Below are 12,735 nucleotides of genomic sequence, written 5' to 3' on the forward strand. Positions count from 1 at the left end.
CCTCCAACTTTGTATCATCTGCAAACTAGCTTCAGCTTCCCTTCACAGTGGTGTTACCTCCCAGTTTCTCTTATTCAGAGATATTCTCCCCCACTTCAGTTTGCATTCTACAAACAGCATCTCCTAACTCTTTATAAATTTGATTATGAAGCAAAATGGTATGGTTTTCAATAGTTTTCAACATAATTTAATCCCCACTGCTTTCTGTAAGAGTTCCTCTCTCAAAAGCAAAAGAAAGTAAAATCCAGATCAAACACAGGAAATATAAGAGGAGAATAATATGTAACTTACCTTTTTAAACATGACTAACGAGATGACAGCAGATGCTGTGAAAAGTGCAGCTATGATTATCATCATAATGCCAACAGGGATACTCTTATTAAGTCCAGTAAGAGATGAAATCCACCCACTGAAGGAAAAGAAAAAAGAACAAAGTTTACTAGTACAGCACGTGAACCATTCGACCACAGGTATCCACATCAGAAGGTTTTAACCTCTTGGTTCTGATCAACTTCAAAAATTTTTGAAGACAGAGCCATGGGAATTTAACATAAGCATATTTTGGTTTCATAACATGATTTTAGAGCTTATTTTCCAATCTTCCCATTGAATGCAATGGAACTATACAAAAAAATTGTAGTAAAGATTATTATCCCTGTGAAGAAATTAGAGAGCTGCTCGTCAACTTCTTTTGTTATACTGTCACTTCAGATTGATTTAAGACAACATGATTGTGTAGAAGAGAAAATATCCCTACAAAGACAGCTTCTGCCTTCTTTAAATATAACACAGAAACATGCCACACATACACAGCCCTGTGTGGGAAGACTGACTCAACTGTATGCACACAGCAATGCTTTCTCAATTGAGGGTAACGTTTTCTGAAGCAGATACCACAAGAAAAGGCTGCTCTATCAGTATCTACTTCAAACATTTCCCTGTTCTTCAAAATTGAAACATCAACAGACGACTTGACAGCTGAAAAAGCAGCAGGTTGCCTTAAAACAAAAATCCCTAACCTAAGATGAAAAAGATTCTTCCACAGGAAAAAAATTCTGTAAACCCAAAGAATCTTAAAAGTTTCCCCTACCTGTTTCAAATTGCTTTGATATCCTCTATGTCCCACTAGAATCTACCATGAAACTCCGAAATCCAAACTGTCATCAGCATTTTCTGATCTACTTTCCATGCCCCTTTACCAAGTAGGCTTAGAAGCACCCATCACAGATTTGGAGGGCTGGACCTCTAAAATACCTGTTTATTTTGTTAATGTTAATCAATGTGTCTATGAAAAGGCTAAATAAAGGATTCCAGAGGGAAACAATAAGGCAGGATCTTTCCTCACACAACAGTTCAAAAGTGATGCTTGAATTCTGTCTGCCTGACGTGTCTGGAGGTTCACAGCAAAAATCACTGACACAGAAAAGTGTCACTGCACTGCAGTCACGGCTCTCCATACTGGCTTTTAGTGAATTCCTTGGATTCCCAACAGCTTTTCCTTGTAAAATCTAAATACTAGGCCTCAAAGACTCAAATAAAACACAATATACAAACAAGCTTTGTGTAAAAGCTTATGTATCTTTACAAATATCTAAAAGGAAAATCAGCTTATCACAGAATATGGAGCTGACTCAGCACATTAACTTTTCAAATAACACCAGAGATACACCAATATATTCGCCTGAACTGTTGACTTGTTCTTTGACTTTCAGCCATAAATTTCCTTAGTAAGTAGTAAGTCTATTAATATAACTAGAAATAACTAATGAAACAAAATAATATGCAAATAGAGTATTGTCAATGTCCAAATTTCGCTTGTTTTCTCTAAGTTTTCCTTATGACTTTGTCTTTAAATACTGAATGAGTAACAACTCCTCACACCTCCAAAACAGAGGAGGTAATGTATAAAGGAGTACTTCGAAGTGCTTTACACAGAAGGATAAAATTTTCACCAGCCTCATAAGAGAAGCACCTCATGTTCCAGGGATATGTTTCATCCACTTCTAGTTAACAGCACTCCAAAAATGCTTTTGAGTGCTAAGTATAACAACTCCAGTGAACAGGAGGTTACTATTTGCAAAGCACACAGACTGTATAGCAGTTGGCACATGGAACATGAATGTTTTGTCTCACAGCCAGCACAACACCACAGCAACACGATACTCACCAGTTTCCCCATCTTTGAAATCCTGCAGCTTGAAGTACATGTACAGCAAACTGACAGATATATACAAAGAAGAACACAAAGAACCTGAATGAACTGTCACTCCTGAAAGAGGGGGGGAAAAGATTAAAGCATCCAGAAAATTACTGATTTTCTATTTTTTTTGCAAATTCTGTTGTACCAATCTAACTTTTTTCCTACATTAACTAGTGGAAAAGTCCTTTCCATTTATTGACAGCCACTTAAGTGTCAGGAATTCTGTGGTCCTGTATTTATGTATAAGAACTGCTCTTTCTCCTCTAGTAAGTATTTTTGCCACCTGCACCTCTCAGAGAGGTGAGAGCAGTTCTGTTCAGCACACAACAGGGTGTGAGTAAAGAACTGACTAAACATGGAAGTTTGCACGAAGAACAGAGTTCTGCTCCACTTTCAGACTGAAGTCACAGTACTGGCAGGATGGGAAGAAAATATTTAACTTGTAAGGGGAAATAAAATCTCATATGGAATTACTGACACCCGGTGCTCACTAGAATTCTGAAGCAGCTGTTGTTTTATGGTAAAATATACAAAACACGTTTGCTGTTTCATTACTAAAATGCCAGCCTAATGAAGACTGGAAGTAAAAATACCCAAGCAAATATAGAGGCAAAAGCTCAACAAAGATTCAACTTCTGACTATCAAAGCTAATGATCATATGACACACTTGCTGCTAGAGTTCTTAACAAAATAGGAACCACTTCATCATGCCACAGAATCAGATTTTGGCCTTAACAACTCTTCCTGCAGAAGGGAGTTTGTTCATTTCTATGCAACCAGTTCAGTTCAATAACTATTTCAGTTGGATATGCAAGTAGTAGTTTTCCTTTTCCAAACAACCAACGTTCACTAAGAAAAGCTATGGATTTACTAGAGAGCAAGTACAAGTTAACTTATGATTCCTCCAGGATGTGTGGGTACAGCAATACCTCCCTGGTGAGCGAAAACAAACAACTCATTTAGTGTCAGTGTTACACTTATTGGCAATTTCTGGCCATCAACCTTTCTCTACAGCAATTAGTGCATTTTAACTGAGAACATCCTGAATCACTTCAATGTAAAGGAAAATAAATTCCCCATAAATTTGTAAGAGTACAGGACTTGGAATCCCTATGTGCTGATCTTCACCACAAAAAAACCCAGTTCAATTTTGCATGCAAACCAACCATTCTACTCTGAAACACCAAGCTGTCACACCTCAGGCTTGTGAACTCTGCAAAGCCTCCTAAGAGCTAGGAAAAATACTAGAGGTTTGTTTAGTACATACCTGCTCTGTTAGTTCTTAAGAACCTCAGGCTATTACAATGACACTCTGTAGGTGTCTATCACTTAAAAATACAAGATTTATGACCTTCATTCAGGAAGCCAAAACGTTAAGACATTTAACTATTAACCTACTCAAATTTTTGGCATGGAGGGGCAGGAGATTTAATGCGAATTTTCTTTACAACTGTTATCAGTCCTTACTAACTTCAATAAAATTAGGTGTTTCCTACAAACATTTTGTCAATGATAGAAGTCACAAATACTTTAAAGGACATTCCAAGACATTGCTAACTATTACCATCTCTATTTCAAATTCAACAACTGAATTAATGGCAAAGACACTATCTGTTTCTAATGAAAGCATATTAAAAGGATTACCACAGTGACAATCAAGAAAATTCTGTAATGTTAATGCATTTTGACAAGTTTGTAAATATCCTAAGTCAAGCTGAAATTGTTACCTGAAGGCTCCATAAAGCGGTCTGTACCAGCAGACAAAAGAACAAGGGGTAAAAAGCAAGAACCAGAGGATACTCAATCCAAAATCAACCCCTCTCGTGGGATCAACGTAAAACCAGGCCAAACATCCAAAGATGTTCAGAAACAGAGTCACTGTATGGACTGTAGGAGCAAAAGCAAAACAGTCTTAGGTAAGCTATGTTTTCACAATAAATTATTACAACTTAAATGTTAAATTAATACCCAAACTGAGTGTTTCAAACAAAGCATCAGAATGAGGACAACAATCAGTACCTTCTCAATACTCTCAGCGATAACCTGATTTTTACAGATTTCTAACATTCAATTAACTGTAGTCACAAGTGAAAGTGTTGAACATGACAATTTCAGTACTACCAGGTAAATGGCAAAGGAAAAACTTCTGTCATAACAATAAAACACTTTCAAACATAAAATTAAGAAAAAGGAGGTTTCTGCAGCTGCAATAATTGATATTTTTTCTACAGTAATTTAATAGACTACTGAATGTTTTTTGAAAGAAAGCTTATGAATGACATAAAATAAGCACTGTACACATTCTAGTCTGAAAATAAATATTTATTAAATAATCTGTCAACAAAAAGCTCTTTGTCCTCCATGCAATAAAACCAAAAAAATACTACTAAGTATGTTCCTCAATAAAACAAGACCTGCAAGATGTTGTTCTAGAGTCATATTCAAATATTTCTTAGAGCACTAGTCTTAAACATGTGCTCAGTTCTTCGCTCAACACCAGCATTTTCTCATGGGCAGAACTTGTTACAGGCTAACTATTTAATTTCTACGGAAGAAAATGCATTGGAATTACAACTTCACATTTTATTTCAAGTGAGTTTACTTCTTAGAACAGAGTAAGATACAGCAATATTGAGAAACATTGCAACTACTACCTTCATGCTCTCTGCCGCAGAGGTTAGTTCTGCCAGATTTAAAAGAGCAACATGAATTTCTCTTTCTGTTCAGCAATAACCAATGAGTCAGGAGTGATTTTGCTGTCTCAGAGGACAGTGTCTGTCCTTGTGGGCCAGGATAAAGTAGGGCACACTCAGTGCACAAGCTGCTCCTGGCAGCAATGATTTTCTTTTCATTCAAGTTCAGAGAAACCTTAGTCATTCTACTGGAAGGTAAGGTTAATAGAAGAACTGCCAAGATACTAAAGATTCTGAAAAAAAGGACTCCTCAAACTCTTTTGCTGCTGTCTTAAGTAGGATGTAAACAAGCTCTAAATCAACTTAGTGGGAAAAAAAGCAAAATGCACACATCATTGCATAAACGGCTGATGAAACCCAAACATTTCCCACAGACAGATCATATGTCCCTGTAAGAGTCACCAGAATCAGAAAACTTTGTTCTTTTAGACCAAAGGCATTTGATGCTCCTACTAAGTACCTTAGCACTGCCCCTAGAGGTCAGCAAAGCTGCCCAGTTCAGAGTCTGTGTGTTTGTGTGTGCCTCAAAGATCACAGTGGACACAAACCTCAGTTCCCGCCTTCCTTTGATAAGTATTCTCTCTTTTTCTAGTCAAAAAACCCTGGAAAATAGGGACACCCCCTAGATTAGTAGAACGTTCACCCTCTGGTGGAGTCTGAACTTTACAAAGCTACTTTTTTGTTTTGTTTGGTTTTTGTAATGGCAATTATGGTAATAAGTTTTAGAAGAACGCAGAGTGCAGGAGAGGCGTGAAACATCACACTACTGACAGTAAAACCAGCAACACTGGGATCTGCCTCCCTGCTGCGCCAATTCTTGCTTCACTCCTCTTGCTCTTTTTCTCTTTGCCTGCTACAAGTACAGAAAACCACTTGTCCTTTGGGCCAACACCTTCACCGACTGATCCAGGGAAGCTTTGCTGTAGTATGAACAGACAGTGGTTCTATGCTCAGGGTAACAGCACCTTTCACCTACTTGTCTCAACAAATTAAACCATGACATGAGTTATTAGAACTCCTGGGAGCTGAAAGGACCTAAGGTTTTGGCAGAAGTCTGCAATGCGCAGTGTCTACATGACAACAATTCACAGCTACACCAATACAGTACTCCATGTGACCTAAGAAAGGCTTCTTCAAGCTTACCTGTGAAAGCAGTTGAGGTTAAAAGAGAAAAAAAGGCATTCATGCCTGATTAAGAGTCAAAAATGGAAAACTGCATCAGTTTAGGAAATATTCAGCCTCAACTTCATTTTATTCTGGCTGTAAACTTCCTTGACCAGAACAACTCTACTTAGATATACACTCTCTGTCTTAATTACACTTCATCGTCCACAAACGTCTGGAAGTAAATTGTAGATAAAGAGCATAAGCTGCACTAATGCTATTTGTCATGTACATTATTGAGCCCATAGTTTTGCTGCCCCAGGTGGGACTGCATGAGAATCACAGAACCACCAGAGTTGGAAGAGACGTTTAAGATCATCAAGTCCAACCATTAACCTGTCACTCCACTGTAACCCCTAAACTCTATCTTCCAGTGTCAGATCCAGGTGCCTTTTAAACACTTCCAGGGATGGTGACTCCACCACTTCCCTGGGCAATCTAATAGAATCGAATTGAGTATGAACCAGTTCAGAATTTCAGTAACATTTTATTAGTCTCAGGAAACCAAAGAAAGAGCAAGAAAAACATGTGAAAAGAAGAATGTGCCTGTTCCCAGCACTCAGTTGTCACAGACTGCCTGGAAGGGGAATGGGTTGCCTACAGAATGGGAGGCATTTGAAGCCACAAGGCAACACATAAGTGAGGACAAAGCTGGTGCAGTTTGATCACACAAAATCTTGGAGCACAGGGAGACTTCAAATGGTAGTTTAGGCTTTTGTTCCTTGCCTGTTCTGTTCTTTTGGGGGAGCCAACACACCTTACAAACAAGAGAAGCATCTTCCATAGGGAAAAATATATTCTAAAACAGGCTGAGATGAGCACATAACCTAACTGACTGCAACCAAAAATGTGAAGGTCCTTTTTGTCCTCTACACAGTACATTAAGGCTTCTGCTAACACAGCAGACATAGTCCACATTGTGAATTTCCCACACATTTTGAAATCCCATACCGCTATGGAGTGGGCTGAAAAGTGAATCTAAGACAGCAGCAGAAGTCAAACCTCTAGAACACATAACCCACAAAGAAAGGCTGAGTAAACTATGCTAATTAAGGCAAAAGGAGATGACTAATAGGGATAATTGTTTTTTACATAACAACAGTGGATTGAACAGGGAAGATCAAACACAGGAGGGGAGAATTGAATTATATAATGGGAAACATCTTCTAATTCCAAAAGACTGCAACATACTATAACAGGCTTGGAGGGAGTTTCTGAAGTGTCCATCCTCGGAGAGACTCGGGAACAGGCAGAACAAACACCTGCACAGACTCATCTATCTACTATCCATGATAACCTCAAACAGAGGATGGATGAGATTAAACTCTCCCAAACAGAACAAGAATAATATGAAAGTCATCACTTTAGGATATTATTTTTATACCAGAATCTCTTCAGTTTGTAACTTCAAACAAAAAATGTTCTTTGAACTGCAGTTGCTGCTTATTTAGGGCTAGGTTACCATCCTGTGGGGAAAGCAACTTTTGACCCAAGCCCTTAAAACAGTAATGGTCACAAACCCCAGATAGAATAGAAAAGTTCCAATGGCCACCGAGAGAGGAAATTGCTAATGGATTGTCACAGTTCACAAAAGCAGGAGAGCACTCAGTTGGTTAAAAAATAAAAGTCTGTTCCCAGGGGGAAAAAAAACCCCAGATAAAACCACATCAAGGAATCAAAAAACTCTGACTTCTGACACAAAAGGAGAAAAGGTGGATGAATTAATGAAATAGGGATACAGATAGACTTCTTTTCTCATAAAATAAAGAACATACAGATCTTAAACAGGTAATGGAGTTTCCTCAGAGACAAAAAAAACCCAAAGAATAATGATATAAAAATTAATACTAACCATGGAAACACACAGAAAACTAAATCAGAAGGTTTGTTCCCAGGGCTGCTGAAAAGGCAAAGGAAAACTAACCTACTTTACAAAGTGCTGAACAGGCAGTACTAGATTTATCCAAACCTGACTGTGTTCACAGAACCCACAGGCCCTACAAGACACAGGAAGCTCTGGAAGAGGAAATAAAATGCAGAGTAAGAAGTGTTTCCACTGAGAAGAATAGTCTAATGAAAAATGAGCCAGACCATGTAAATGCAATCCTAGGCAAAAGAGTCTTAGGGATTGATCAAGAGTCAATCCTACAGCATGGGGTTCTACACTCAATCCTTTTAATTTTTCATTGTTTTTTTTAAGCCTGAATGGATTTTTGCTTTCTTTTCCTTTATTGTGCTCTTTCCTTCCTTCCTGAGTAACCCCTAAGTCAGAGAGTACTAGAGCTAAGGAAGAAGACTTGGCTGAAACCTCAGCCTAGCTAGAAGACAAGCTGTCATGCCAGTATAGCAGCACATCTCCTATGCAGTTTGAAATAACACACCATTTAATAACAATAACAAAGCAATACTTCCTTTACTTGCTGCCACAAGTACTAAAATCAAAAACAGTGTCAACATTTCAATTCTCACTGTCCAACTTCACTTCCTGTGTTTGAAACACGTGCACTTCAGAACTCAGTCCTGCTAATGGCCAGAATGAGTAACTATCCTAAAATTCTGAGCACTTGACCTTAGATTTCGTATAAACCGTAACTACCTGCCAGCTTTGTGAGGGTGAGTAGTCATACATTCTGTAGTTGCTCATTTGAAGATTAATGACTCAGCAATGAGCAGAGAAAGCTGTGGATTATGATGAGGTGGAACTGACTTGATTCAGTGCTGTGAGACCATTTTATATGCTTCAATTACGTGGTTCAATCACAACGGGAGTACACAGCAACATGTAAAATTATGGATATTTGCTAATGACATCTGAAGCTCTGAAAAGCATACAGAAAACATCTGAAATCCGCATTTCCCTAGAGTGCTACAAATGTATTAAAGGCATCAAAGCACCTACATCTTTGCAAGTTCCTCAGTCTCAGAGTAAGTATTAGGCTCTCAACACACTGGACAAGGCAGAAGAAACAAATATATATATATATATGTATGTATATGTATATGTATATATGCATATATGCATATATGTATATATGTATATATGTATATACTACTTATTAAAGCGAATGGATATTGTACTTGTTAACCTCCCAAGTCTGTGCATTATACTTCTAACTTTGAAAACAGTAAAATTGTTTCTAAGTTAATAAACAGTCAAAGCTCATTTTACAACAACAGAGAAACTGAAACCAGAAAATTGCAATATACAAGAACCAAACTCCCTTAGGATAATCCTCCTCTTTTTGCTGTGGAAGTTTTTATGAAGTAATTCCTTCTTTTAAAACTGAAGCTAAGCATAAGACTTTACTTCCATATTTGGCTTCTGGATTTAAAATGATTTTTCATTACATATGTAACAAAAGCCAAAGCAGTACAGATGTAATACCAAGTTTGAATAGGCACACTGTTTTTGTCTGTAACAGAAAATACTTACACATCCACAAATAGTACATAATCTTGACTGTCTTCTGGAATTCAACAGGAATGTCTACCGAAAAATCCTGATAAAAACAAGGACCTACTGGAAAATTCTCAGGAAGAGGTGGCCAGTTATTTTTTCTACCTGCAAAACAGAAAATAATAAGCAGATTTATAATGTAGCTTTATTCTCTATACACTTGAAAGAGTTACAAATTTGAACTTGTTCAAATTGTTTTATGCGATGAATTTTACAAGTGGATGGATAACTTGGGCTACCAAAACCCAAGAGTTTGAACAGCAATCTTCACACAATACTGAAATAAAATACAGTGAAGTGCAGACAGGTCAAGGAAAGTACAATGCTTTTTCTGTGTAAAAGACTGAGAAGGTATCTGACAGTTCCTATACAGTAGCAAGGAAACAGAATTCCTCATAAAACAAACAGATCTGCCACACTACTCTGCCACTCTCTGTCACCTTGGAGAAATCAGGGAGAACAGGAGAGGTGCCTGATGACGGGAGGAAAGCCAGTGTTACCCCATCTTCAAAATGAGCAAGAAGGAGGACCTGGCAAACTCCCAGTCAGGCAGCCTCGGCTCCATCCCTAGATAGGAGTAGTCAGCATGGATTCAACAAGGAGAAATCATGCTTGACCAATCTGATGCCCTCTGTGACGGCATGGCAGGGTGGGTAGGCACGGGGAGAGCAGTGGTTGCTGTCCACCTTGACTTCAGCAAGGCTTTTGGCACTGTCTCCCATTAACATTCTCGTAGGTAAGCTCAGGAAATGTGGGTTAGATGAATGGACAGTGAGGTGGATCAAAAACTGGCTAAACAGCTGAGCTCCGAGGGTTGTGATCAGCAGAGTAGAATCCAGCTGGATGTGTTCCCTAGGGATCAATGCCGCTACAGCCTTATTCAACTTCTTCATCTACAAACTGAGCAAAGAGACACAAAAGTACCCTCAGGAAGTTTGCTATGGTAAGAAGCTAGGGAGTGACTGATAACAACTCAGGGCTGTGCTGGCATTAGGCCCTTGACAGACTAAGACTTGGGCAGAGAGAAACCTAATGAGGTTCAACAAGGGCAAGTGGTGCAGGTCCTGCACCTGGGGAGGGATAACCCTGAGCACCAGCACAGGCTGGGGCTGATCTGCTAGACAGCACCTCTGAGGAGAAGGACCTGGGGGTACTGGTGGATGTCAAGTTGACCATGAGCCAGCAGTGCGTCCTTAGAGCCAAGAGGGCCAGTGGAATCCTGGGATGCATCAGGAAGAGTATTGCCAGCAGGTCAAGGGAGGTGATCATGGTGCTCTATTTAGCCCTTATGAGGCCACAACTGGAGTACTGCATCCAGTTCTGGGCTACTCAGTACAAGAGAGACATGGACCTCCTAGAGCAGGTCATGCAGAGGGCAACAAAGATGATTAAGAGACTGGAGCATCTCTCTTACGAGGACAGGCTAAGGGAGGTAAAGATGATTAGGGGTCTGGAGCATCTCTCTTATGAGGAGAGACTGCAGGTGCTGGGCCTGTTTAGTCTAGAGAAGTCCAAGAGAGAATCTCATCAATCCATACAAACAGCTTCAAGGCAGGTGCCAAGAGGATGATGCCAGACTCTTTTCAGTGGTGCCCAGCAACAAGACGAGGAGAAACACCCACAAACTGCAACACATGAAGTTCCACCTCAACACGAGGAAGAACTTCTTTCCATTGAATGTGTCAGAGCACTGGAACAGGTGCCCAGGGAGCTTATGGAGTCTCTCTGGAGACATTCAAAACCCACCTGGACATATTCCTGTGTCATCTGCCCTAGGTGACCCTGCCTTCGCAGGGTGTTGGACTAGGTGAACTCCAAAGGTCCCTTCCAACCCTAACAATTCTCTGACTCATGTATACCACATGCAACTGAAAACATTCTATTCTACTCCACAGAATTCCCCAAGAATCTGAATTACTAAGCAATTATGCAATTTGGAATTGTTAACACTGCATATTCAAAAAGCACAACTGGAAAGAAAACAGAACTGTAACTACAACTGAAAGGACCAGATGAAGTTTACCTTGCACACAGTACTTTGTTTGGCTTTTTAGTGGTTGCTTTTAGGGTTGTTTTTTTTTTCTGAAGTTCTTGCTTTTCTAAAAGAGTATTCCCATAGCTCTACTTCTAGCAAAGTATCTTCAATTAAGAGGATGCAGATCTTCTTCACTTGTGAAATTGCTGTACAAAACCTGATGGTTTTGCAAAGCACAGTTTGTGGCAAAATGAGATATCAATTTTGACTGTGGGGTCTGAAGTGTCTTATGAAAAATTAATCAACAGAACAGGTCTTTCTGCTATTTGCATAGAATATTATGCTTCTAACACAGGAAAAGAGAAGAAAATGTTTCAAAGCAGAAAAGTCCTCCTACAGCTATAAATATAGGCAGATGAGAAATCCAAGAGATGCTGTTTAGGAAGTTACTTTTACTTCATCTTGAAATGCTCCCTTTTATTCAGTAGTATTACTTAGATACTAACCTAGAATAAAAGGAGCTGATAGCAGAGAATAACACATTACAGAGGCCACAGCTGACAATTTTCAGTGAAAATCTGTGAAGGACAGGCCAGCTTTTACTCACTGCATGCACTGTCTCGAGGGAGACAGTGTCTCAAGAACCGAAGACATTGTAAGAATCCCTCTTGACCTGCTTCACAATGTCACTGTAAACTTACAACCATTTCTAAGAAAAAGTGAAATTTCTCAAGTATTTTTCCATGCATACCTCCTTGCTGATTGAGGCTCTGCATCTCCCTTTCTCTGCGATCTAGTTCGGCTGCTTTTCTTTCCAGCTCTTCCTGGCGTTTTAGCAACTCTGCCTGGGCCAAGGCATGCTCCTGAACAAAACAAGCACCATTAGACACTGATCAAAAATACGAACACAACATAAACATTCCAAGTCTGTCTGCTACAGCTAAGCATCTCCAGTTATGGATGAAGACTAACCTAGCATTGCGTGAATTCGTACATTAACTAGTTATTTAAAGGCTGTACCAATTTTAATTAGGAAAGCAATGCTTACTACTAAAATGCATTCTTCCAGCATGAGTTTAACTAACTGCAATTAAAAGGAACCCAGTGCCTGAGAGTTACGGACAAACCTTTGCAATCTGTGTGTAGGCAGGCTGCTCTTCTGTTGGTTTCATTATTGCTGGCTGGGTACTGGGTACATTATGCATTTTCACATTTCCTGGAGGAGGCTAAGAAAACAAGAGACAA

General features: G+C 39.2%; 1 protein-coding gene across 1 annotated transcript in view; it reads right to left on the bottom strand.

Moving 5' to 3' along the window:
- Positions 1-291: 291 nt before the first annotated feature.
- The window catches only part of SCAMP1 (secretory carrier membrane protein 1), a gene marked incomplete at its 3' end in the record, with an annotated part of 23,049 nt that continues 10,605 nt past the window's right edge, over positions 292-12,735 (bottom strand). Inside the window, exons 2-7 of the mRNA XM_009083948.1 lie at positions 12,618-12,716; positions 12,242-12,353; positions 9,492-9,620; positions 3,929-4,088; positions 2,168-2,269; positions 292-409 (exon numbers count right to left, since the gene is read on the bottom strand). Of these exons, the coding sequence (XP_009082196.1) occupies positions 292-409; positions 2,168-2,269; positions 3,929-4,088; positions 9,492-9,620; positions 12,242-12,353; positions 12,618-12,695 (699 nt within the window). The remainder of the gene's footprint in view (positions 410-2,167; positions 2,270-3,928; positions 4,089-9,491; positions 9,621-12,241; positions 12,354-12,617; positions 12,717-12,735) is intronic.

Source organism: Acanthisitta chloris, unplaced genomic scaffold (assembly GCF_000695815.1).
Source record: "Acanthisitta chloris isolate BGI_N310 unplaced genomic scaffold, ASM69581v1 scaffold11971, whole genome shotgun sequence".
NCBI classification, from domain to species: domain Eukaryota; kingdom Metazoa; phylum Chordata; class Aves; order Passeriformes; family Acanthisittidae; genus Acanthisitta; species Acanthisitta chloris.